Below are 27970 nucleotides of genomic sequence, written 5' to 3' on the forward strand. Positions count from 1 at the left end.
GGCATCCCATATGGTCCCCCAAGCCAGGAGCGATTTCTGAGTGCCAAAAAAAAATTATTATGTGTGTTAAATCATCCTTGTATCATATGGAGCATACAAAAGATATCCTGACACAGTAACACACCTACAAAAATCATTATGGGAAAACAATGCAGAGCACCACCAGGCTTAGACAGCAAAGCCCTGAAGACCCAACCCATATTAATCATTTACTTAACCTCTCTGATAAGGACTTTAGTATGGAAATGTTGGTGATGTTCAAGGCACTCAAAACAATGAAACAGGCAGCCAATAAAACACAAGAGGATATGAGAGCAGAAATGAGAAAACTTCAAGCCAAAATTACAGAACTGAGAAAATTTGATAGGCAAAATGAAAAATTCACTAGAAGGCTTCACCAACAGTAACAGCTGCTAAGGACAAAATCCATCAGCTCAAAGATGAGGTGCAGAAATACCTCCAGACAACAACAGAAAATGGGAAAAAGATTGAAAATAAATGAACAGCTGGTAAGAGAACTTCAGGATAAATTTGAGAGGAACAATGTAAGAATCATCAGGGTTCCAGAGGGTCAGGATGATAATTCCTATGAGTAAGCAGCAGTCAAAGCTGAGAGAAGTTCCCTGTGCTAGAAAGTATATTACCACATTCTGGAGGCCTGAAGGGTACCAGATAAAAGAAATCCAAATAAAAATACTCTTAAGACATGTCCTGATTTACTCAGAATAATAAAAACCATAGATAGAGATGCAATAATCAAAGTAGCAATATTACAGAAGGAAGGTTTGATCCTAGATATCCCATATGGTTCCCTGAGGACCACCAGGAGTAATTCCTGAGTGTAGAGTAACCTCTGAACACCATCAGAATTGGCCCCAAAACAAAAAAAGATTACAGCAGATTTACTAAAGATGACAGTGAAATGAGCATCTCACCAAGAATACTTATTCAGATTTGCATAATACACAAATTCACAGATAAACAACAGCTCAGGAACTTCATAGACTCAAAACCATCTTTACAAGAACTAAAGGTTCTACATAAAGACAAGAAGAAGAGGTCAGAGTGATAGCATAATCAGCAGTAGGGCATTTGACTTACACATAGCCAACCCAGAATGGACCTGGGTTTAATCCCTGGCATCCCATATGGTCCCCCAAGCCTGCCAGGAGTTATTTCTGAGAGCAGAGCTAGGAGTAACACTCTGAGCACCACCAGATATGGCCCGGGGGCGGGGGGGAGGCAAGGAATCCCATAAATGTGCCAAACTCCTGCAAAAATATGGTACAAAACCCCATGTCAATAATCTCTCATTGTCAATTAACTAAATGCACCAATTAGGAGATACAAGAGTGGTGGGATGGATTATAAAATATATTCAACATAATACTGCCTTCAAGTAACACGTTTAAACAAGCAGAAGCAAATACAGACTCAAAAGTCAAAAGTTAGAAAACAATTCTTCAAACAAACAAGCCCCTCAAAAGGCTATGATGGCCGTACTAATATTAGACAACATAAACATTAGGCTGAAAAATGTTATAAAAGCAGTGAAGGTCACCAAAGAGTAGCACACATCACAAAGAACAAGAGTAACCAGTGCTGGTGCAGATGCAGAGTAAAGGGACTCTTATTCACTGTTAAGCGAATGCCTACCAGATAGCTTTTTTGAGAAAAAAAAAATGTGGGTATTTCTCAAAAAATTTAGAAATTGGTGGGACCAGAGTGATAGCACAGTGGTAGGGCATTTGCCTCACATATGGCTGACCCAGGACAGACCTCAGTTTGATCCCCAACGTCCCCAAGCCAGGAGCAATTTCTGACCGCATAGCCAGGAGTAACCCCTGAGCATCACCAGGTGTGGCTCCAAAACAAAAAATAAAAATTGAGTTTCATATAATCTAGCAATACCACTCCTAGGGATATATACCTTAGGAAATCAAAAACACAAATCAGAAAAACCCTATGATTTCTATGTTCATTGAAGCACTATTTACAATAGTCAGAATAATCAAGTGCCCAAGAAAAGATGAGTGGCTAAAGAAACGGTGGTACATTTACACAATGGAATACTGTGCAGCTGTTAGGATAAATGGAGTCATGAAATTTGCTTATCCACAGATGGATATGTAGAGTATTGTGCTGAGTAAAATGAGTCATGGAGAGAAGGATAGACAGAATAATCTCATTTGTAGGACATAAGATAGTATAGTAATAATAAATAAAAAAAAAGATAGTATACTTACCTGGCAGGGGAGATACCATGATCATGAAGGTGGTTTTCCCAGGGTGAGGCTTATCCATTGCACTCCGGATGTGCTGACCCCTGCGATTTCCCCAAATGTGGGAAACTAGACTGCATAATTTGTGGTAGTGGGGACTGCGTTCGCGCTCTCCCCTAAACAAAGAAAAAAAAAATAGTATAGTAATAATATCCAGAGACAGTAGAGATGAGGGCCAGGAGCATCAGTCCTGGTAAGAAACTCTCCACAAGTAGTGGATGCAATTAGGGCAGAGAAGGGATAACTAAGATAATGAGAGTTGGAGCTGATGATCTTTGACAAAAACTGGGTGCTGAACAGAGATAAAGTGATAGGCATGGTATCCCTTTTATTAACAATAGTGCAAACCACAATATCTAAAAGGAATAAAAGGGGAGGGGAAAAGAGAGAGAAAGATATAAAATACTTGTCCCAGAGGCAGGCAGGGGGAGAGAAACTAGATCATTGGTGGCAAGAAATGTGAATAGGTGAAGGGTAGTATACATTGTAAGACTGAAGATCAATCATGAACAACTTTGTAACCACAGTATTTAAATAAAGGAGAAATTAGCTGAAGGTTTTGCAAGAGAAAACAATGAAAGTCTTTTCTTACTGAACAGGTACATACCTAATATACGTCCAAGGTGGGTTCAATCACTTCTGTCATCTTATCCTCCTGAGTATCATAATATATGGACCTGGAAACCCTTCTACGTCCCCCAGCATATTGGGGTGACTCTGGTTATCCCTGGCACGATGGGGCCTGAGCAGCACTACATCCTTAGGTTTCAGCATCATCCAAATAGGCCAAGAAATCTTTAAGAGACACATCTGGGCTCTTTTAGCACTCTACAAAATAAAAACAATGAGAAGAATATGGTAGAAACAGACAGTTATGTAGGGAAGAGGAGGAAAGTTTAAGGGAGTTTAACATTGCTCACTTTAATATTACTTACTCAAATATTTTATCTTTTTTAGAACTGGTCTAATTCTACCAGGTCTTTATTTGTCATTAACATTGCTTCTTCTCCAGCACCACTGTTTTTGCAAAATGTTCAGTGTTTCTTGACATTGTGTTGTTAGATGTACCCATCTTTAGTAACAATCGAGAAAAATTTAAGTGGCAATAATGGAGCTGGAGAAAGTTTAGTCCCCAATATTCCTGAGCATGCCCAGGAATGATGATCCCTGAACACTGGAGTAAGCAGGTGTGGCCCCTAATGAAAGACACAATGCTGATGATGAATTACAGGGTGTGAAAACACAGACCCTAGAAAAAACATACAAAAATCCATCTTTATGGCTTATATTTTAATATCAGGAGATAGAAAATAAATATATATGCTGAATGGTAATGAGTAAAACGTAAATCAATGAATAAGGGAAAGTAGAAAAACTAAATAGAGACTTGAAAGAAGAAAGAACAGTTATATGGGCTTTTAGGGTAAGAATTCCAAGAAGGAACAGTAGCACCTCAACTCTTGAGTTAGGACTGTTTGTTTGATGAGTTTCAGGAATGGTCAAAGAGCCATTGAAGATGGAATAAGTGAGCACAGGCCTAAGAGACTATAAAATTGGATGCTAGAGGGGGGAGATCATAAAGAGTAAATTCCCATCTAACCTGATTAAACTTCACAATTTATAACAATTTTATATTTTGAATTTACTGAATTATTGATCTTTAAAATATGCTTAATATTTTATTATATAGATTACATGCCCAAACTTAAAGAATGGATACTTATAATCAGATAGCATGATTTCAATAAGTTTATGATCTGCTGATCACTTCAAGAAGACAAAAAATACCCTGTAATTTACCCCCAGTGAACCATACTGACTTGAGAACTGATATTGGACTACATAGACCTTTGATAGGCTATTTCTCCAAGTAGAGACATCACTTCTTAGAGCAGAAGAATGGTCTTGTTCTTACTAACACTTCAGAAAAATCATATCATCATCTGTGTGAAGTAAGTCTGTCAGTAGACCAGGAAAATAGAAGCAGGGTGATCAGTAACCCAGGTATCACATGTTAAGATGAACTAAAGCAGGGGTCTCAAACTCAATTTACCTGGGGGCCGCAAGAGGCAAAGTCAGGATAAGGCAGGGCCGCATAAGGGATTTCACAAAATAAAGTCCTCAAAGTCATTATTAACAGTTTTAATTATTTCTTCTGAACATGAATAGAACATTGAGTGAAGATCATGAACAGTTCTTCTGAACATGACATCTTTTGCCTGCCAGAGACTTGACAGCGCTTCTCACAAATCTGAACCGCATTTGGCTTTAGAGAGAAAGCAGTTGAGACCCTCAGTATGGCTTGAAGATGATCATCATTAAGTCTAGACCTGTACTTTGACTTATTGAATTTCAATGTGGAGAATAACTTTTCACACAAATATGTGCTCCCAAAAAGGCACATGGTGCGCTTGAACATTCGGGAAAGCTCAGGGAAGCTGGGGGGCAATTCTCTCAAAAATTGCCCAGGCATGTCTGCTTTTCCATTAATCCCCCTGAACTTGGCTTTGAGATCAGAGTTGTATTGCAGGTCAATGAGCTCCATTTGAAGCACAGGAGCATCAAAGGAAAGGGGGTCCACAAAAAATTTGGAAAGTGGCTCTGTGCTTTTTGAAGTCTGCAAATCTGTGATCAAATTCCTTCTCTAGCTTAAAAATAGCATCAACATATTTCTCACCACTGAATGGTATGCCTGCATCCACAAGCTCCTTGCATGCTGGGAAATGGCAAAGGCTTGTCTGAGAGAGCTGGGATTTTCATAACACAAGTTTTGTGGAGAATGCTCTCACATTGTCATAGGCAGCACTGATAAGCTGCCCTGGACCTTGTAACATCTTGTTTAGTACATTCAGCTTATGTGTGATGTCAACAAGAAAAGCTAAGTCCATGAGCCATTTGTGATCACTCAACTCAGAAACAGCATTCCCATCCTTCTCCATGAAGGCTTTCACTTCTTCTCTCAACTCAAAAAATCTTTTCAGGATATTTCCCCTGCTGAGCCAACGTACTTCGGTGAAATAGAGCACATCTCCATATTCTGACTCCATTTCCTCTAAAAAAAAAAAAAAGAGCACAGAACCTCCTGTGCTTTAAGCCCCTGGACCTGATTTGGTTGATGCATTTCACAACAACAGACATCACATTGTCACATGGCAGGCATTTACTGTAAAGGGCCTGCTCATGGATAATGCACTGAAGAGCAATGGCCTTCTCTACACCCTCCTCTTCAAGTTTTTTTTGAACAAGTGCCACCAGTCCATTTTTCCTCCCTGTCATCGATGGCACTCCATCGGTTATCATTCCAATAAATCTCTTCCATGGCAAACCTGCATTCTCAATGGCATCACACAGATGCCGAAATATCTCATTAGTGGTGGTCTGGCCATGCATTGGAATTATTGTGAGCAGCTCCTCTGTCAATGCATAATTGCAATCAACACCATGGACATGAATTGTGAGTTGTGCAGTGTCTGTTATATCTGTGCCCTCGTCAAGAACAACTGAGTATGCATCAAAACATTTGGCTTTCTCACACAGTTGATGATAAATGTCACTTGACATGTCAGAAATGCGCTCTGCCACAGTGTTGGCAGAAAGGCTGATTTTGCTAAACTGATCTTTCTTTTTCGGATAGATAATACTTGCAGCCTGTAATGTGCATTTTTCAACAAACTCCTGTGAATGCCTTAGCAATCATCTCACTAACCATGGAACTAGCTTCGACTGATGCAACATTCTCTTTGGTTGCTTTCTTGAAGAAATCTTGTTGCCTCATTAGACATGCTTTAAGACTGGCAACCTGCTTGGCTCTCTCATTTCCTTGATATTTTGCACATTCTTCAGCATGTTTAGTTGAATAATGACATTTCAAGTTGTATTCCTTGTGCACTGCAACTTTCTCTAAGCAAATAAGACATGTAGGGATGCCCCTGTGCTCAACAAGAAATACTGTGTCTCCCACTTTTCCTGAAATTGTGCTCGTTATCAGTCTTTCTCTTCACTGCAGACTTCGATGAAGTCATGATGAAGGTATGACAAAATCTAATTCTGTAATAAACTTCTCTCCCTTCTCTTCCTTAGACCTCCGATAATGCAAGAGACAGCGGGCAGGAGCAGCAGAAATGACGTCTGCTCTAGACACAAAGTATTCGTGATTATTCGCTTACCGAATATTCACAATAAAAAATCTCATTAGTAAGAAAAATAATCGCAAAAATTCGCATTAAACATTTGCATACCCCGAACGGAACTGCTCAGGGTATGCGAATGTTTAATGTGATTTTTTCTTACTAATGTGATTTTTACTGCAATTAAATACTGCGATATTTGAAGGCCGGCCGTGGGCCACAAAATGTTGTACAGAGGGCCACAAAGAGCTCACGAGTTTGAGACCCCTGAACTCTAAAGTATTATGGGAAGTAACAGAAATGCCTGAAAGCTGGATGTATATAGAAGATAGAGAATTTACTCTATCTTGGGTATTGGGTATCAGTCTGAGGGAAAGAGGAATTAGGGATAACTCTAAGGATCTTTGATCAAGTATGGAAAATAAATTGTAAGTAATAGGTAGAAAGGAGTAGAGGGAATCATTGGGGAAGAGAAGACCACAAGTTCCTTTTTGGGACATAAGAAGTGAGATGTATATTAGACACCTTGGGAGAAACGATGTCAGTTATTCGTGGGGGAACAAAAAAAGATGTCAATTTAAGGCTGGTATATCAGTCTAGACCTAGAATTCAAGGGACATTCAATCTGGAGTTTGAAATTTATTTGTAAGGAGTGGGATTACATAAGAGTTAGACCACCATGTTTGTCTAGTGGAGAGGATTGAATATGGTTGCAACACTGTCACAGAAAATTCTGGGCCCTACCACTCCTTGTTCCCCCAAGTGATGTCAGTACTCATCCACTAAGATTTGCTCAATAAAAGTATTGGAGTATCAAGTTATGTGAATTAATGCAGAGTTATAGTTATCTCTTACCAACTTTAAATAGTATTAACTAATTTGGCTCCTCTCCCAAAGAAAGTCTCCTCTGGCAGTGCATTGCTATTGGTGGAGGCAGTAACCTTACCTACCAGGGCCTGTGTTTGGTACACAGGGACTTATGCCTGCTACACCTGTGCTCTGCTACGAGAGCTATCTCCCAAGCCTTAGAAATGATTTTTTTAATAAGATAGGAGGAAGTTGGTATTTTAGGAAAGATCTGTGCATTTTAAATTCTTAAAATATAATCACTACTTTTATTTATTCTTGGATTTTAGTAGGTACTAGTGTGGTGTTTACAGAATTGGTGTTTAAATGGCTGGTGTGGCTTCAGTGTCTATTTGGTTTGCTTTTAGGAAGATCTGGAGACTGGGGTTCATCTTGACCCTGCCGTCAAAGAAGTTCAGTATAACCCGACCTATGAGACAATGTTTGCTCCTGAGGTAAGATATGTTAAGGCTCTGCCTTTGCCAAAGTTTGAATATATGTGGATAAAATAAACAGCTGGTGATTTTTTTTAAGATTTTATTCTTTCAAATATGATTTAAAATTTCAGAGAAATACGTCCTATTTTTCAAATGTAGAAGTAGTCTGTTTAAGTGAGAATACTTTTAAAATCTACTGGCTCTTTGCTTGCCTACATGTAACTCTGATGACATGGAATATTTCTTCTGAATAGAAATGACTATTTTCTTTATTTTGGCCAAACTCAGGAGCTAATCCCAGTTCATTGTTTGAAAATAATGCTCAAGGGATCATGCTGTGCCAGTAATTGAACTTGGATCTCTTGCATATAAAGCATTTTCTTTAGCCCTTTGAGCAATCTCCTGATCCAAAAAGGGAAATATTACTATTTTACTATATTATTAATTATAATTAACTAATTATAATAATAAATAATTCATATAATTTAGTCTCCTTGACCCAAAAGAGAAACAATATTTTATTGTATTATTAATTATAATGAATTAATATAATGTTAAGTTATGAATATAATGTTGATTATATTAATGTTAATATGGTAAAAAAATCTTCCTTTCAACATTAATCAGAAAATATTATAAATTAATAGAGGGAAAATTGTTTAATCATAATGCAATAATAATCTACTCTGGAACCATAGCATTATACATTATGAAACATGTAATTAAATATTTTTATGTGGTGAACACTAAAAAGCAAACTATACAGACAACCTAAAGTTATAATGATTTGATCACTGATTAAAAATACTGCATTTACTGCCTGCTCTGAATAGGGCATCTTGTTTTTATTCTCTGGTAACAAATATTGATGAATGAATAAAAAAAATTTAATGGGGAAAATGAATGGTGAAAATTGTTCATTTAGGAAAGTGAATTTGGAAAGCATTACATTTCTACATTTTGGAGGGGTTTCCTTTCAAAAAGGAAAAGAATATTTTATGAAATAAAAATGGCATGTCATGAAAAACAAAATAAGACATTGGTAGCTAGATCTTATAGAACTACTTGAAAGCTGGAGCTAATGAGACCTCTGCATCATGATGGAAAAATAATTAATTCACTCAATATCTGTCCTTCTTTAGCTTATAGTCAGCACACTTTTTTTTTAATTAAAGAAAGTACTGTCATAAAACTTCTTCGTCTAATTGGTCTCTTTAGGTTTCCACCGTCACTTATACTCTGGCTACTGAGAAGTATAGTATAGCACAGTAAGGGAGGTGAATGCTAGCATTTAGTCAGCTCTGCTGTTTTCTGGAAACAGAAGCCTCATTTTCTTCCACTGGCATTGTGACATGTTTTGTTATTTTATCCCATTTCTTTAGATTCCTGTAGCATGTAAAACTTGAGGCTACTGTATATTCATCAGCACTCTTTGAACAGAGGTTGAAAGTTATATATATATATGTTTCATGATGTTTTTTTAGTGAAAATCAATAAAACTGAGCAGTGAGTTCAGAAAATGCAAAAATTTGGAAGTAGTGTAATATGTGCCATTTCTGTGATAGTATATTGTCTATAGATTTTTTTTTTTTTTTTTTTGGTTTTTGGTTTTTGGTTTTTGGGCCTCACCTGGTGATGACACCTGGTGATGCTCAGGGGTTACTCCTGGCTATGCACTCAAAAATCGCGCCTAGCTTGGGGGGACTACATGGGACACCGGGGGATCAAACCAAGGTCTGCCTGGGTCAGCCGCATGCAAGACAAATGTCCTACTGCTGTGCCATCGCTCTGGCCCCTAGACTATTTTTCTTGTATTTAAAAGGAATATATTATATATGAGAATATATTATGCCTGCATAAAATGTATGATTACTGTTTTCAAGAAAGATTTAAAAGATAAAAAAAAATTGTCGTGATAGTAATGAGGCAATAAACCTCATTTTTGTGGAGTTAACAATCTGTTAATGTTTTCTTCTTTGGGTTAGAAAAACTCCCATTAAATATATAAACTGGTTTATGCTAGCAGCATGTCAGTGCTTGTAGGTTTCTTAGTTGCAAGAAAAATTATTTATGACATAACATTATTATTTCTGATTTTTATGACTAGGATTTGTATAAATTGACAAAGTCTGGGAAAAGCTCACTGGAACTTGACTAAATAAAATTCACATTTCTAGTGGCTGAAGCGCTAGCACAATAAGCAGGAGGGACCTGGTTTCAGTTCCTGGCATCCCATATGGTCTCCCGAGCCTGCTAGAAGCAATTTCTGAGCACAGTGCCAGGAATAACCTCTGAGCACTGCTGGGTGTGGTACAAAATTTTATTTTTAATTTAAAAAAATTTCACGTTTCTATATTTTGAGGATTTAGTCCTATATAATATAATCTTTCTCCTTGATCTAGTATTTAACCAAAGAAGAGGTTATACAAGATAGTAAAAACTAAAAAGTTCCTTGGGGCTGGAGGCAACAGTAGGGTGTTGCCTTGTATGTGGTTGATTGCAGTTCAATCCTCAATACCTATATATGGTATCCTAAATACTACCAAGAGTGATCCCTGAACACAGAGCCAGGAGTTAGCCCTGAGGATTTCCAGGTATGGTCATAACTCCCAGGCCCCTCACCCAAAACTAATATTCCATGAAAGCAACACAAGCCACATTAAGAACAAGAACATGAACTTTGGAATAAAACGAACCACTTAACTTTTTTTTTTGTTTTCTTTAAATTCACTTTTATTTGGTTTGGGGCCAGTGCTCATGGGGTTAATCTTGGCTTTGCATTCAGTGGATCACTCCTGGTAGTATTTGAGGTACCTTATGGGATACTTGTGACTGAACTCAGGACAGCCTTGCCTTCTGTACTATTTCTTGCCTTCATTTACTAGTTCTAATGTGATCTTTGGTTATTGTAGTTTTCACATAGATAAAATGAAGGTAATTTCTACTTCAGAGAGGTTTTTTGTTTGTTTTGTTTTGGGGGCTACACCCGGTGATGGTCAGGGTGCGCTCAGAAATCACTCCTGGCTTTGTGGGGTCATATGGGATGCCTGAGATCGAACACAGGTCTGTCCTGAGTCAGCCACAATTAAGGCAAACACCCTACCGCTGTGCTATTGGTCTGGCCCCAACTTCAGAGAGTTTAAGGATAAATGAGAATATGGTGACCTAGGAATCTCTGGCACAAAGTAAGCAATTTAGAACTGATAGTTTGATAGTTCTTATTGATATTTACAGTAATATTGGCACTGATGATAATGTAGGTTTTTATGATAGATTCTGGGCAGAAGGGGACAGCATGAGTCAAATCATAAAAGCAGAAGAACAGGAATTCTTTAGTCATCAGTAAGGATGAAAAGATAGGGTAGTAAAATTAGAATGATCTTTATATAATTTATCAAACAAGTCTCTTGGGGTCAATGTGAAAAATTTGGTCTTGATTTAATAGACAATAAAGACGTTTCTAAATTTCTTTAATGGAAATGTGGCATAATCACAGCTGAATTTTTACAAGATTCATTTGGCAAGAATGTGGATGATGGGGGGGAAATCCATGAAACAAAGCTATCTTTAATTATTGACGGCCAAGCACCAGAGTGAGGGGTTTCCATATATACCTGTCCCCTTTACTTCTTACCACAACTTCATAAAGAACTTATTTCTATTTTATAGCTAGCTAGTTAACCAAGTCTTAGATGATACTTCCTGCCTGTGCCATTATCTGGAAATTTGAGTTGAGATCACTGAACTCTATAACTGTAGACTAGATTGATGGCCATTCTGAAGTTTGGAGCTATACCGCTATGCCTCAGACATTGCTGGTTCAGTAATTTAGCTGATTGTAAAACTATGTTTTTCCCTCCCAACCAAGGACTTTGCCTAACTTTCCCTAAATGGTCTATCCTGTTATTTAGATAAGATTTCTCAATTTATATATAGAACTTGACAACTTAGAAAGCCATTCTTTTAGTCTAATTTACTGCTTTTCTTCATTTTACCTGATTCTTTTGGGTTATGCTAAGAGAAAAGTGTGTTTGTTACTCTCTAAATTCATAAAACTTAAGGGAACATTTAAGACTTCTAAAAATAACATACCTTAGAAATAAATAGATAAAAATACAAATGCTAAGAGGGAAATATGTATTTACAACCTGACTGTCTGAGTGAAATAAGTCAGAGAGAGAGAAAAAATGCAGAATGGTCTCACTCATCTATGGGTTTTAAGAAAAATGAAAGACATTCTTGAAATAATAATTTTCAGACACAAAAGAGAAAAGAGCTGGACGTTACAGCTCACCTCATGAAGCTCACCACAGAGTGATGAGTTTAGTTAGAGAAATAACTACATTTTGAACTGTCCTAATAATGAGAATGTATGAGGGAAATGGAAAGCCTGTTTAGAGTACAGGCGGGGGTCGGGTGGGGAGGAGGGAGATTTGGGACATTGGTGATGGGAATGTTGCACTGGTGATGGGTGGTGTTCTTTACATGACTGAAACCCAAACACAATCATGTATGTAATCAAGGTGTTTAAATAAAATATATTAAAAAATTTTAAAAATTGTACAAGCGTGTCTGTTACTCAGATTGTTGTACATACTATCATATTGATAACAAATTCTCAGGAGAACATTTAGAATTTATCTTCATGTTTTTGAAAATAGTTCTTTTTTGCTTTTTGTTTTGATGCCACATCTGGCAGTGATCGGGGCTTGGAACTCAGGAGTAATTCATAGTGGTGCTCAAGAGACTAAGTAGTGCCAGGAATCAACAGGACCACCTGTTTGGGGGACAGGAGTGAGGGGATGGTCTCCCTGGAAGTTTCCTTCTTTGTTCTTTTTGTGAACAAACAAGAAAAGTGTGATTCACCTTAGCATAAAAAGTCACCCAAAGTGTTGCCTTCCTGGAACATTTTAGTGCTTTCTCCCACACTCCCCCCAGACGGTATTGCACACATACTTTGTGTGTGTGTGTGTGTGTGTGTGTGTGTGTGTGTGTGTGAAATACTGTTTAAGACAAAACTTTACTCATTATCAGTGATCAAAGCAGCACTGTCAGATAGAACTTACTGTGAAGATGTACTATGGAAGGCAGTAAATGAATGTCCACTGCTATTGGCTGTTGTGTTATAGATTGACTATTATGACTGAGCCACTAGAATACTTTACTTTAATTAATTTAAATTTTGTTTAAAATGTAAGGACTCCAGGTAAGTTGAGTTCCTCGTCAGCCATTATTCAGTTGTGAACATTTTCCCAAATTGGCAATTGGCCAGTGATGATTTAGAATTAAGATATTAAGCATTGTGTTTGAATCTTAACTAATTCTGTGTGCAGAATTTAAGGTGTTTCTTTTCTTTGCCTTATTGCAGTTTGGACCAGAAAATCCCTTTAGGACACAGCAAATGGCTGCCCCTAGAAATATGCTTTCTGGCTATGCGGAGCCTGCTCATATCAATGATTTTATGTTTGAACAACAAAGAAGAACTTTTGCCACATATGGTGAGTGGATAAGACAGTTTCAAATTTGACGTTTGTGTGTGTGTGTGCGTGTGTGCGCACACGTGTATGTGCATGTGCATAGCATGCTCTGGGACTATATTCTGTTCTGTGTTTGGAGGTTGTTTCCATCTGCTCAGGGGGTACTCCCAGCAGTGTTTGAGGGACCACATTGGATTCCAGATACAGAGCCTAGGTCTGCTGAGTGTAAGGTCAAATACCTTATCCACTTGACTCTCTCCAGTCCTCCTTTTCTTTCTTTTATTTTTATTTATTTTTATTTATTTATTTTGGCTTTTGGGTCACACCTGGCAGCGCTCAGGGATTACTCCTGTCTCTACACTCAGAAATTGCTCCTGGCAGGCTCGGGGGACAATCTGGGATGCTGGGATTCGAACCACCATCCTTCTGCATGCAAGGCCTTACCTCCATGCTATCTCTCTGGCCCCTATATTTCTTATATTTCTCTCTCTCTCTCTCTCTCTCTCTCTCTATATATATATATATATATATATATATACATATATATATATTAAATTATAAATATATTTCTATATTGCTTATAGAATAATTATTTTAGTATATGAACAATTTTTTCTGCCAGTACTGAATATGCAGTGTCTCAAATATTTTACATAATGCTATTTATTAACAGGGTTTTGGTCCTATTATTAAAGTTAATATATTATGTGAAGTACTGTGTGTTTGATGATACTTTTTACTGTTATGTTCATTTAAAACTAATTAATAAATTTTAAGATTTATGGAAGAAGTGAGCTTTTACTTTCTTTATATGTACATGTGTTATCAATCTATAAAATTTACTGAAATTTTTGCTTCACTTTTTTTTTTTTTTGGTCACACCCGGCAGCACTCAGGGCAGGCACAGCAGACCATATGTGATGCCGGGATTCAAACCAATGACCTTCTGCATGAAAGGCAAACGCCTTACCTCCATGCTCTCTCTCCGGCCCCTGCTTCACTTTTTTAAGCCACTATTGTAATCTAAGTAGTTCCCAGTATTTTAAAAAACTATATGACATCTATTAATTGGCTTTATAATAATGTACATTATTCTAAAGTTACTTTTTCCTGATAATTAGTGAATGATCCAAACTGAGACTGAATTAGTACAAATAGACTAAATTATTTATCACTTTAACATTTTGACAGCTTACTTGGAAAGGTTTGTCCCAGATTTTTTCACTGTGGCAAGGCTGTAATTAATTCACCAATGCACCATTCGCAACCAAGATTGTAGAGTACTAAAATCACTAGGAAGAATTCATGGTCACTTTCAGTCCAAAATCAGCGAAAGGATATAACTTTTTTCTTTAGTTTGTTTTGAATTTCTGCTCAGGGCTTACTCCTGTACTCTGCTCAGCAGTCACTTCTGGCAAGGCTGAAAGACTGACTATCTATGGTATCAGGGATTGAACCAAGGCCAGTATGATCGAGACTAGTGCCCTGCTGTTTTCTCTCTCTTTCTGGCCCAGTTCAATTACTCTTTATACAAAGTGTGTATACTTGGTTTTTTGCTTATTAAAATATTATCTTTAAATTGATTATTTGTGAGCTTGAAGGTTTTGCATATATTTGTGATCAATCATTTGTAAGGAGTTTTTTCTTCTCAATTACCTATTGAGCTATCACTAGTAATAATTAGGAGTACCAGTATTAATAAAGGCTCCAAAAATAACATTGATACTTTTCGAGTTGTTTAAGATGTGACTACCAACAAGGAAAGTAATCTTTTTTTCCAAACAGGAGTCACACCCAACAGTGCTCTACTATTTAGTATTCTGGAACAACCAGAATCAGACCTTGTGGTGTTCAGGATTTATTTAGTGGGGATCATACCCAGCATGTTACACATGCTCTTTACACTTGTATCTAGTCTCTTTCTTGAGTCATATATCAAGCCCCAAAGCAGACAACAGTTAGTTCTATTAAAAAGATCAAATGGGGGCTCAGAGAGATAGCACAGCGGCGTTTGCCTTGCAAGCAGCCGATCCAGGACCAAAGGTGGTTGGTTCGAATCCCGGTGTCCCATATGGTCCCCCGTGCCTGCAAGGAGCTATTTCTGAGCAGACAGCCAGGAGTATCCCCTGAGCACCGCCGGGTGTGGCCCAAAAACCAAAAAAAGAATCAAATGGGAGCTAGAAAGATAATACATTTGTCTTATCGTGGCCAACCATAAGCACCCTTAGTTCTGGGGTAGGATATAGTAGTGGTAGTAATAATAAAGTATTGTTTATTAGGAGATAGTATAGATTTTACTACAGAAGATGGAGAAAAGGAAAAATGTATGTGTTTCTTTTCTTCAGTTAGCAAGATGCTGAGTTGGCATAGAGAAGCCACAAAAAGGACAAGGTAGATTTCTTCTCTCCTCGCCTCCTACTGTGTCTCTCCAATCACAATAATACAAAGGAAACCCTCTGTGGAGATGTATGTCTCCTTTAAGATAGAATTATAGGGGCCTGTGAGGTGGCTCTCGAGGTAAGGTGTCTGCCTTGCAAGCACTAGCCAACGAAGGACCGCGGCTCGATCCCCCGGAGTCCCATATGGTCCCCACTAGCCAGGGGTGATTTCTGAGCGCTTAGCCAGGAGTAACCCCTGAGCATCAAATGGGTGTGGCCCAAGAAAACAAAAAACAAAACAAAAAAGATAGAATTATATTTTAGATAATATATTCTTCATATTTATATAGGATATTTAAGTTAAGAGGCATTAGTCTAAATTGCGTGAGTCTTAAAAGGTCTCATTTTTTAAAAAAAAATCACTTACAGAACTCTATACATCAGAGATGGGAAAGATGAAATAACTTATGGGATTAGAACCTGTGATTCCAAAGCTCCTTTTCTGACATCATGCTTCTTTGCCTAAGAATATATTTTAACACTGAAAAAAAAATGTATGCAAATGAGCTAATAGCCAGGTAGTTGGTTTTATTCTAGTATATCACAAGAGTATACTAAACATCTACATCCTAACTTTTTGAAAGTATACTTGAAAACAAATTCTTAACTTTCCCCCCCAAAAAATCTCTTTTAATTTTTGACTAGAAAATTAAGATATTAACTATACTCATTAAAATATATACTCTTTTAAAAGATAGGCTATAACTTATTTATAATAAATCACAGGTCATAGGCTATACAATGATAAATATGTCACTCTCTTTGCTGTGTATATGCCATATTATTATTCAAACTCATCTTACCAACATTTATCCTGTTTACAGCCCCATTTGAGGAAAAATGTAATTTTTATGTAATTGGTTTTCTTATTATTATAACTCATCTTATGAACATTTATCCTGCTTACAGCCTATTTGAGGAAAAATGTAATTTTTATGTAATTAGTTTTCTTAAGTTTTTACATACCACAGAATAGCACATTCTGGTCTCACTCTATTATCAAAATTTGAAGAAATATATTCTTATGGTATGTATTATATAATTCTCTTACTAAGAAAATATAAATAACAAAGTTGAAGTACTTTTTATTTTGAAATCAATAGTTTTTACTGAATTTGACATTTTCAAAATAGTTCTCCCTTGACTTTGTGTCTTGCTTGCTTGTCCCTGTTTCTTTGCTTATTTCCACTCTGGAAAAGTGTATGTTCTCCCTCAAATATGTACTTCTCTCTTCCCTGACATCTTCCCACTTTCAATAAAAACTACCTTGCACATACAAAAGGTAGCTTTTGTGTTATTCTTATCCTATATTTTTAATTATTATATAAATTAATAGGTTGATTAGTGTATCTTTGGCTAAAATGAAAAAAGAAATAGTTCTAAACCTCCAAATATATGAATGAATATATGTATACGTTTAAGCTTGTAAGAAAATCATTTGGGATAAGTTTTGATATCTTGGCCAGAGAAGACTCTTAATGCTAGTATTACAGATTTGACTTAGAAGGTACTTTTTAACTCTGCTGAAGAATTCATAGGACAACCTGATGTTTTGAGTTTTTCTAAATAAAAACATAGCTCAGGAAAGAAAGATTGGTCCTAAGAGATCTTTTTCACTATCTGGGAAGATGATTATGAAATGTGTTTGTTTTCTAATAAGTGAATCTGAATAGCAAAAAGAGAGCTAAGAGGGTTGGCAGAAAGCTGTGGGGGAGGCTCATGGAACTGTAATACAACAGGGAGAGCACTTGCCTTGTATGCAATTGACTGTTTTCAATCCCTGTTCCTCAATTTCCTCAGGAGTGATCCTGGAGTGCAGACCTAGGAGTAAACCCTGTGTACCACCAAGTATGCCTAAAAACCAAAAGAAAAAGACAAAAAAGAGAGCTCAAAGGGGTAGAGTACATGCCTTGCAGGCACAAGACCTTGAGTTCAGTCCCTGGCATTGCATGCCAACCTCAGTTTCCAGCCTCTTCATGTTGAAGCCCTGGTGATCTCCAACACAGTTACTGCTCTGAATGTTCCCTAACCCCAGCACTACTTAAAGAGTCTCATTTATTTTTGGACACTCTTTTGGTTTTTGGGTCACACCCAGCAGCGCTCAGAGGTCACTCCTGGCTCTACACTCAGAAATCGCTCCTGACAGGCTCAGGGGATCATATGGGATGCCTGGATTCGAACCACAGTCCTTCTGCATGGAAGGCAAATGCCCTACCTCCGTGGCCCCTAAAAATTTTTTTTGATGAAGTCAACAGTTATATTTTGTAATGAACTTGAAACTTAAATTTTCCATTTTAAGTTGAAACTTAAAAACTATTAGAAAACAATGCTAGTTACTTGATTTATAAGCTTTGTAATATGAAATTTTTTACTTCTTTCAATAATTTCTCCTTTTTTCCTTTTAGGTTATGCATTGGACCCTTCATTGGATAATCATCAAGTAACTACTAAATATATTGGTTCTGTAGAAGAAGCTGAAAAAAATCAAGGTAAATTATTTGAAATATTTTCTATATCTACTAAGTATTGCATACTAACCTTTGACAGTAAGAAAAATAGTATTTTATTTACCTTGCTTTTTTATTAATTGAAATTGCATGTTTTTAAAAGTTGAAATTAGAGTCACCCATTGAAATCTTACCCAAAATGATCATAAGAAAAAGTCTGAAGATTGTATAATAGCCATTGATACTATAAAATCAGTATGCCCATGGTGTATGAACTTGGTATGAACTAGATATGTGGATTCTATTTAGTAAAGTAGAATTTTCTCCCACCCCATAAAATAGTTCTTAAGCAGTTTTTGTATAAAATACAACTTAAAATGGTCTTTAAAAATACTGGTGACCTCTTTTTCTAGGTTGGACGCCTCCATAAGTAGAATTTAGTTAACAGTTCACTCTAAGCATCATTCCTTAAGCCTTTCTCTTTTTTCACATGACGATTGCAGTCTCCCACTTCCTATTCAAATCAGAATTTCAACTAGAAGCATCCCCTCCTTTTCCTTTTACTCTTTATGAGCAGCCAGTTAAGGCAGAAGAATCTAACTTAAGCTTAAACTAAAAAGAATACAGATTGTGGAGAAAACTAACTTAATTTATATTGAAGTGAAGCAAGGATAAGTACTTAATGTCATTTAACTCAGTTTTTATATGATAAATATTAATTTAGTATTTCAGTCTTCCCCAAAAGGGAGCGTTATCATTATTTAGTATGAATAATGAAACTTCTAGGTTTCTTTCAAAAAGTGGTTAAAAATACTGATTCAGATCTGTGATTTTTTTAAGTAAGATTATATAGAATTATATAATTTGATCTTCTCTTTCAAAGTATTAGAATTTGCAATATATGTTAATGGCATTTTCTTGCCCCAAAGGCTGAATCCCAATGATTACATTAACTCGTTCTTAGATCTTGCAGTCACAAAGATTTTGTGCTTTACAGTCAAATTTCTGACCACTTGATTTTTAATATAGATAACCTTCACAATGGGAAATAAAATTTACTATTTCTTTAGTAAGCATTCTATTTTTTTTAATATAGGCTTAACTGTTTTTGAAACTGGTCAGAAGAAAACAGAAAAGAGAAAAAAGTTCAAAGAAAATGATGCTTCTAATATTGATGGTTTCTTGGGACCTTGGGCAAAATATGTGGATGAAAAAGATGTAGCCAAACCTTCAGAAGTAAGCTTTGATGTTTTTCTTTATTGGTTCAGGTATATGGTAGGTATGTTTTGGAAAAATAAATATTAATAAATTTGAAATTTCTTTAGCAAACCAAATGACTCATCAGAATTCCTCTGCCTTAAAAAATTATAGTAAAATCTTTCTCTTTTGAACATTTGTATGTCTTTATCTTTTTCTATACTTTTAATTTAAAATAAATCATTTTAAAAAATTATAAAGATCACCTTTTTAAAATTAAAAACCAACTGTTGGGGAGCTGGAACAATAACAGAGGGTAGTGTACTTGCTTTGCGTGTAGTCAACTACAGGTTCGGTGCCCAGCATCCCATATGGTCCCCTTGCACCACCAGGAGTAAACCCTGAGCACCACAGGTGTTACTGACCCCGAACCCCACAAACCCCCCCCCACACACACACAAATTATTGGGATTACAGGAATAGTATAGCAGGTAGAGCACTCGATTTGCATTCAACGGCATGTGTTCAATATCTAGCATCCTTTAATCCATATGGTCACCCTGAGTGCAGAGCCAGGAATAATCCCTGAATATTACTGGGCGTGGACCAAAACAAACAAGAAAAAAAATTAATCAAAGTAATGCTTTAACTTTTTTTAAAGGATGAGAAGTTAATATAAGAATAATGTTAAAAAATTTACATTAGAAATCATTGAAATCCTATGCTGTCTCTCCCACTTCCTAATTGAAATGTCTTTGCTCCAGTCGCCATTCAGTTCTTAGTAGCCACAGCCATTACAATTTAGAAAACTGATCATCAGGAAACTTAACTTCTACCTATAACTTCTGTTTTTAGATCAGTACTTTCATATGTTATTTATTTGGGGGATCATTTGTTGGCTTTATTATAAAGATTTGCTACCAGCCTACTCCCTCCCACTGTTCTTCTCTCATAAAGATGTGTGACAGATGTAGTCATTATTTATTATTTATTGCCTTATAACTATGTAACTATTGACAAATAGCATTATGCTCTGAAATAGCATTTTCTCTCTGATACTTGATTTCCTAATTACTTTTTTCACTTGCATAACTAATGTATTTCTGCTAAGTGTTGTGTTTGGTGAGTTGGAAAGATATTATCTAGTATCCATTATGTAGTTATGTTAATTTATAATCTTTCAAGAGTTCAGAATTTTCCTGGGAGACTTACTTGTGATCTTTATTATAAAGAATTTGTAATGAATTTCAGGTATGATAGGGTTCTAGAGTATTCATTCAAAATTTACTTCTTGATTGCTCTAGGAAGAACAAAAAGAATTGGATGAAATCACAGCCAAGAGGCAGAAAAAAGGCAAACAAGAGGAAGAGAAACCTGGAGAGGAAAAGACAATCTTACATGGTAAGACTTTCTTTGTCCATTGTTTTTATAATGACTTTCAGACACTCCCCCTTTTATTTTTTTGGGGGGAGATGCAAAGGTTGGGGTGGACATGCCACTGGTGTCAGGACTTACTCCTTCCTGGCTCTGTACTTAGAGATCACTCCTGATGGGACTTGGACCATACAGAGTACCTGGGATTGAACTTAGGTCAACTATGTGCAAAGCAAGCACTTTATTTCTATACTATGTCTCCACCCCCTCTTCTCTTTTAATATCAATTGCCTTAATAATCAATTGCTATAATTACTTATATTAATAATTATATTAGACATTTGCATCTGAAAGAAATTGCAGTGAAACTCTGTGTCCTAATACAGAATAGTAAATACATGAATAAAGTTAGCCACAAATGATTTTTTGAAATGTTTATAATTCAGAACCAAAAATGATAAAAATCAAGGAAATGGCTCAGTGATAAGAGTGTGATATCACCCCACACGTCGTATTTCCAGTTCCGGATGAACAGTCTAAAGCAGAGTAGCTGCAAAGAATTAATAAACCAAGCCAGTCAGGAGAGAATCATGGAGTCAAGTTGACTTCTTACCCTGTGTCTCTCTCCATGCCAAGCCAAGCTTTGCACACAGCTGACCCAGGACAGGCCTGGGTTTGAATATGTTCCCCCAAGCCTGGAGCAGCGTCTGAGCACATAGCCAGAAGCATCATCAGGTGTGGCCCAAAAACAAATAAAATAAAATAAAATAAACCAGGAAGGGGAGTCAAGTGAGATACAGGTAGACTTTTATGAGTCAAAGGGTTTAGTGCAAATAAAGAGGAAGTTATGGAAATGCCTTTGTTTGGGGAAAAGCAAGATTTCTCTACTTAACAGTAGAGTCCCTGTCTAGCTATTAGGAGAGCTTGGATTCAGTCCCCGGCACTGGGCGCTGGGCGTGGGAAGTAAAGATGAAACCTGAATCATGCATAATCTTTTGCATAATCTTTTCTTCCCTAAAATACAACTGACATTTTTTGCAGCTAATAGTGCTTTACTAAATTTAGGCTTTTTAGTTAACCCAATACATATGGTCTCCAGGTATACACGTAGTTCATAACGTTTTAAATTATACTTTGAAAGGGGCCAGAGAGATGGCCTTGCATGCAGGAGGACGGTGGTTCGAATCCTGGCATCCCATATGGTACCCCGAGCCTGCCAGGAGCAATTTCTGAGCGTAGAGCCAGGAGTAACCCCCAAGCGATGCTGGGTGTGACCCAAAAACAAAAACAAACAAAAAAAATTACACTTTGAAAGAATAAACTTTGATTTGTTAAAAGAAATGGCTTAGTCAACAAAATTAATCATTAATATTTTAAGTGTACCCAGTTCAGTAATTAGTCATTTCAATTAGGAAAATAAGATATGATTGTTTGAAACTGGAGTGAATAATTCTATCCACACTGATTATTCTACTACTATATCTCATATTTAGATTTCAGATTGTTTAGCTTGTTTTGGCCATATTTTTTTCCTCAAGTCTAGTGTTTTCTGCAAGGTATTTATTTGGTCCTATGTTAATATCAGCAATAACAATCAATGGGGCCGGAGAGATAGCATGGAGGTAAGGTGTTTGCCTTTCATGCAGAAGGTCATCGGTTCGAATCCCGGCGTCCCATATGGTCCCCCGTGCCTGCCAGGAGCAATTTCTGAGCACGGAGCCAGGAATAACCCCTGAGCACTGCCGGGTGTGACCCAAAAACCACAAAAAAAAAAAAAATAAATAACAATCAACATTTACTGAACATACACTCTGTTCTGTGTAAGCATACTGTTATATGCTTTATATGCACTAGGATATTTAATCCCTACGGTCTGTTGTAAAATTTGTAATGAAAATATTTTGTAATAAAAAACCTGGAAGGGTATAAAAAGATGGAAATATGAAGAAAAAAATAATAGTTGATACTTTTTCTTTTGTCATAGTTTCTTTTTTATCTTGTTTTGCCAGATTTGTTTTACTGTAATTACCCTGCAGTAAATCTTTTTTTTAATCTAGCGATTAAAATGTATAACTGCATAAAAGAAGCATAGATTTAAAATTTTAATTATCTGGGGACTTAGATAAATTCCAGAATCCCATTTTTAAAGTGATTTTTTTTTACAGCTAAATTTTAGCTGACTCTTGCCACGCTCAGATGATGGTCTTAGCTTCCATCATCTGAGTGTAGACTTAATGCTTTTACACAATTTGTTCTGCATTTGCTGGTATAGTAGTGAGCAGCTGCCTTCCAGAATGACATCCCTGTGAATGAAATGATTTGAAGAGTGTAAAATTCCTAACCAACTATTCTCATTTGCTTTGTTTCAGTTAAAGAAATGTATGACTATCAGGGCAGGTCCTATCTTCACATACCTCAGGATGTTGGTGTTAATCTGCGATCAACAATACCACCTGAGAAGTGTTACCTTCCCAAGAAACAAATTCATGTGTGGTCTGGACACACAAAGGTAAACTGGTAGTTTCTTTTTCTTTTCATTGTAATGAGGCCAGTATTAAGTTTTGGCTATTGTTGCGGAACATTCAGTATTTGGGGGAGGGCCCACAACCGGCAGCGCTCAGGGGTTACTCCTGGCTCTATGCTCAGAAATCGCTCCTGGCAGGCTTGGAGGATTATTTGGGGTGCCGGGATTCAAACCAGCATCCTGCATGCGAGGCAATTGCCTTACCTCCATGCTATCTCTCTGGCCCCATCATTCAGTATTTTAATAAAGATGTAGGAGCTTGAAGACAGGAGGGAAATCAGATTGTGAGAATCAACCAGAATTTAGCTTTGAAAGTTCTCACACAAACCCAGTTTCAAGACACTAGTCAGTCTTCAAATGACATAAGAGTTCATTATCTCATTCCTTTTATGGTGGCCCAGGCCTACTCCCCTCTTTAACCTACCCCTCCCCCAAAACTCCTGCCATAGTTAGCTTCCCCTGGGTAGCTTCCCCTGGGGCATCAAGTTTAATAAGAATTGGTTTGAGCAGGGGCCAGAGAGATAGTACAGCAGGTATGGCACTTGTCTTGCTCCTAGGGCTTCAGTCCCCAGCATACTATATGGTCTCTCAGTCACCACCAGAAGTGACTCCTAAGCACAGAGCCAGGAGTGACCCTTGAGCACTGCTGAGTGTGCCACAACCCTAAAAAAAAATTTTTTTAATAATTGGTTCTAGCACCAAAACCTCTGAAATTTTTTGCATAGCTTTTGGCGTCGACACATTTCAAATATTACATGCTTCCTGGTTTATTAATGATGGTAAAATTGAAACTAATGATGAGATGAGATAGTCAAACTTTTAATGTTGATGTTTTGTCATATACACTATATGTATATATGTATATGTATATATGCTGATAATTTCCAGCTCTTAGCAGAAAGCAAAGAAACTAAGTACAAGAAAAGGAGGAAGAGTAGAGGCATTAGCAGTTTGGTCGACTAAGAGACTAAGAACTCCCTTGAGTAAGGAAGTTATCAGTATTAAAATTTAAAGAACAGTATTAAAATTTAAAAGAAAGCTTTGTGTCAATATGGCTGCTCTTGAAATGCTAATGAGTTATTCTGGGGCATGATTTGGGGGAACGATGAAGGAAAATAGTAAATTACATTGCTTAAAAATATGTACTGCATTTTTCTCATGTTAATGTTGATTTAGGTATGTAGGCACTTCTGATTGGTAATCGACATCTTCTTTCATATAGGGCGTCAGTGCAGTCAGATTATTTCCTCTCTCTGGCCACTTACTGTTATCATGTTCCATGGACTGTAAAATCAAGGTAAGTTTTCAGAAAGATGTGAGTGTTGCAGAACTAATGCTTTGGTTAAATCTGTTTGGTCAATTACAGTAAATTTGGAATTGTTAGGTAATTAGTTGCAAATTATCTTCTCTCAGGCCTTTCAAAAGCAGTCTGAATGTCTTTGAAACATGGCTCTGTGGTTCAACTGGCTAGACGCTTGCTAGTTTAGATAACTGGTTAGAATGGAATCAATCACTTTTGGCTTTCGACATATACATAAATATTTAATCACCACTAATGCATTTGTATAAAAGTTTGGACATGTAACTGAGTACATTTTGTTCCTCAGAACTGTATGAAGTAAAGAGGGCTTCCTGACAAATGCTGTTTTCAAGAGAATAGATAATGTAATTCATCCTTTTCCTTCTAAATGCAAATAAGACACTAAACTGCAGAACTATTCCCAGCCTCTTCTCCCACTTTTTGTAGTCTTGGCAACAATAACACCTTTAGCTGATGGTCAGCTGTAAAGTATGGAGTAGAAAAAACTTAGCTACCATTGCATGTTGATTTGAATGGGGTAAACTTGTTTAAAACAAAACAAAACAAAAAAAAAAACCTCCTAAATCTGAGAGAATGGTTCTAAATTTTTTTTTCTTCTGTGTCCAAGTCAATATGATGAATCAACAAATTGTTATGATTGATCAGTTTCGATAGTATACTTGGGGCTTGGAAAGTTGAATCATTAAAATTTTACTTTTTTTTAATAATTCATTAACTGTATAGATACACAGTTCTGATGAGAGTGGCTTTGTAGATGTTTATCTCTGGTAGTTTCACATGAGGGACTAACATGATTGAGTAAAAACTCTTATTTTTCCCGGGGCCATGGAGAGAACTGGAAAAGATGAGGAACACAAAGTAGATTTAGATCCTAGAACTATTCACCCTACTGCGGTCCCAACTGCCCACCCCCAACTGTTGGGCATAGCCCTTCACACCTCCAAACATTGCTGAGGGGTCTCTAGTTTTAAAAAACTTTATTTCTTGGGCCAAGTGATAGTACAGCTGGTAGGGCATCTGCCTTGCATGCCGCCAATCTAGGTTCCATCATCACCTAAACCCAATTAGAAATGATTCCTGAATGCAGAACCAGGAGTAAATCCTGAGCAGTGCTGAGTGTGCCCCCCCCAAAAAAAATCCTTAATTTCTTTTAATGTTCACTTACTGCACACTGTTCATTGAGATTATGATTTTCTCTTTGACCAATTAGAATCTGTAAATTCAGTGTTCTTCATTTGTCTAAACATTTACTAGGTATCTATAGTGATCAAGGAGCTGAGATTTTAAAAAAAGTGATTAAGAGCCTGCCTTAGGGTGATCATTTCATTGCAAAGTAAAAAATTAGTATAAAGGCAGGCTCAGGTTAATCTGGTTTCAAAGAGGAAACATGTCCCTCAGTAAGTAGGTAACAAATGTAAAGGATGGATTGAGAGCAGAGGATGTTTGGGAAGAGCAAATAGAATGAATCAGCATGATAAGTACTATAAACAAGTTGTGTGGTTGTCAGTTTAATATTGAGAGACACAGAATGGCTTTCACCATTAGCAAGGGACCGTTTCCCAGAGGCCTCTGTCTAGTTTGATACAGGAAATGAGACTTGTTCCTCTTGGTACTGGATGACTGGGAAATGATCTCCGTTAAAGAAATTTTTGTCAAGGATTCAACTTCAGACAGACAAACATAAAGGAAGTTCTAAAGCTTTTTTATTAATTTGCTTTAAATGTGATTAATTATGAGCCTGTTAATTTAGATTAACTCATCTCTGAAGTAACAATATTATGGAAGCTGCCTGAGAACAAAAAGTTCCAACAAAGAAAAAAATCAGTACCAAGATTTTATAAACATTGCTTTCTTATAAAAGGAGCTCAGGGCTTTTTCCCCTCTAATAAAGCCCATGTTCTCATCTCTTTTTTTCCTCCCTTCACATTTCTCTTTAGTGAAATTCTTTAAGAAAACTATTTTACATCATTAAAAATGAAGCATAAAAGTGATTTGTAGCTCATAAGGTGATTCAGTGGTAGATCTATTGCCCTGTATGTGTGAGGTCTTGGGTTCTATCCTACAATCCCCTCCTAACACACGAAAGGTTATGTAAATAAGAACTTTTCATCATACAAAAGTATATCAATGAGGGCCAGGGATGTGTGGCCCTATTGTAGAGTGAATGTCTTTCATGTTAGGCCCTGGATTCAGTTCTTGACACTACAAAAAGGAAAAAAAAAAACCTATATACATACATCACTTTATAGATAAATAGGTATAGTTAAGTGGATAGATAAACCTGTATATTTCTGTCCATAAATATATATACACAGAAAGGAAAATCTCCATCAGCTCTATCTACATTTTCTTGATATTTTTATCTTTTAACATCAGATCTCAAAAATGTAGGTGTGTGTGTATGTTTTAACATATTCTAACAGTGCAATACATATTAGCAACTCTAAGCAAAATATGTCTAGAGATGTAGTGTACATTTGCTTAAATTCCCTGTACACTTACAGATAGGCACATAGCTGGTATATGACGGTCATTATTGACTGAATGTTAGCAATTATTTAGCTTTGTGTTAAGTTTAATATTTCCATGTGTTGTTTTTTTTTACCCCCAGCTGTGGGAAGTTTATGGAGACAGACGGTGTCTGCGAACATTTATTGGTAATTCTTCTTTTCTTTCCTGTTACAAATCTGTTTGGGAAAATTTTGTAAAGAAGGTGACATTGACAATTAGTTTATTACCCTGATATGAAGAAATAGAGTTAAGTCTATTTTTTGAAGTGAAGAGTAAATCTCCCCATATAGTCAGAGAAAGAAAACCAGGAAGAGAGACCAAAAGAAACAGAAGTAGTGTGAGAAAGCATGCTATGTTAGGTGTATCACAGATGTTTTTAAATTCTATGGTATAGGATATGGTGAGAGGAAGAGAAGTAACTCAGTAAAGTGGGAGGCAGATAGACTGTGAAGAATCTTATGTGTTGTTAATCAGGACTTAATTATATCCAGAGGTCCCTTAGGCTGCCAGACATTAAACAGCTCTTACAGGAAATAGCATCAGAGTTGAAGTTGATGAAGATCACAGTAGCAATATAGAGCAATGGGGTGGAGGAGGGCTGAAGTTGGGAAATGAATTACAAGATTGTTTTATTGGTCTGGATTAGAGATGAAAGCATAAATTAGAGCTGCAGAGCTGGAAAGGAAAGGTACGATCCAGGGAGGCTTAGTAACTGGATATGGGTGGGAAGAGTGAGGCAAGAATTTAGGGTGACTCTGAGCTGGTTAGGGGAACTCATTGGAGAAGGGAATATAAGAGGGTGATAAGGGCCAGAGAGAAAATATGTGGGGTAAAGCTTTTGCTTTACAGATGGAGAACCTATTTGATCCCTGTCATCACAAAAGGTCCCCTGAGACCCACCAAGTGAATATGAGCACAGAGCCTAGAATAAGTCCTGAGCACAGCCTGGTGTTGCCTGGCACTGATGTGCAAAGAGAAAGAGAGAGGAT

At 36.8% G+C, this 27970-nt stretch overlaps 1 protein-coding gene and 1 non-coding gene across 2 annotated transcripts in view; both read left to right on the top strand.

Moving 5' to 3' along the window:
* CDC40 (cell division cycle 40) overlaps positions 1 to 27970 on the top strand; it is a 45191-nt gene that overhangs the window by 3565 nt on the left and 13656 nt on the right. Inside the window, exons 2-9 of the mRNA XM_049771177.1 lie at positions 7624 to 7710; positions 13061 to 13190; positions 18013 to 18096; positions 19151 to 19290; positions 20556 to 20652; positions 22995 to 23134; positions 24372 to 24446; positions 27082 to 27127. Of these exons, the coding sequence (XP_049627134.1) occupies positions 7624 to 7710; positions 13061 to 13190; positions 18013 to 18096; positions 19151 to 19290; positions 20556 to 20652; positions 22995 to 23134; positions 24372 to 24446; positions 27082 to 27127 (799 nt within the window). The remainder of the gene's footprint in view (positions 1 to 7623; positions 7711 to 13060; positions 13191 to 18012; positions 18097 to 19150; positions 19291 to 20555; positions 20653 to 22994; positions 23135 to 24371; positions 24447 to 27081; positions 27128 to 27970) is intronic.
* LOC126008374 (U1 spliceosomal RNA) lies at positions 2239 to 2401 on the top strand. Its single transcript, XR_007495709.1, has one exon. It is a non-coding gene; the product is annotated as a U1 spliceosomal RNA (small nuclear RNA).

Source organism: Suncus etruscus, chromosome 4, assembly GCF_024139225.1.
Source record: "Suncus etruscus isolate mSunEtr1 chromosome 4, mSunEtr1.pri.cur, whole genome shotgun sequence".
NCBI classification, from domain to species: Eukaryota; Metazoa; Chordata; class Mammalia; order Eulipotyphla; family Soricidae; genus Suncus; species Suncus etruscus.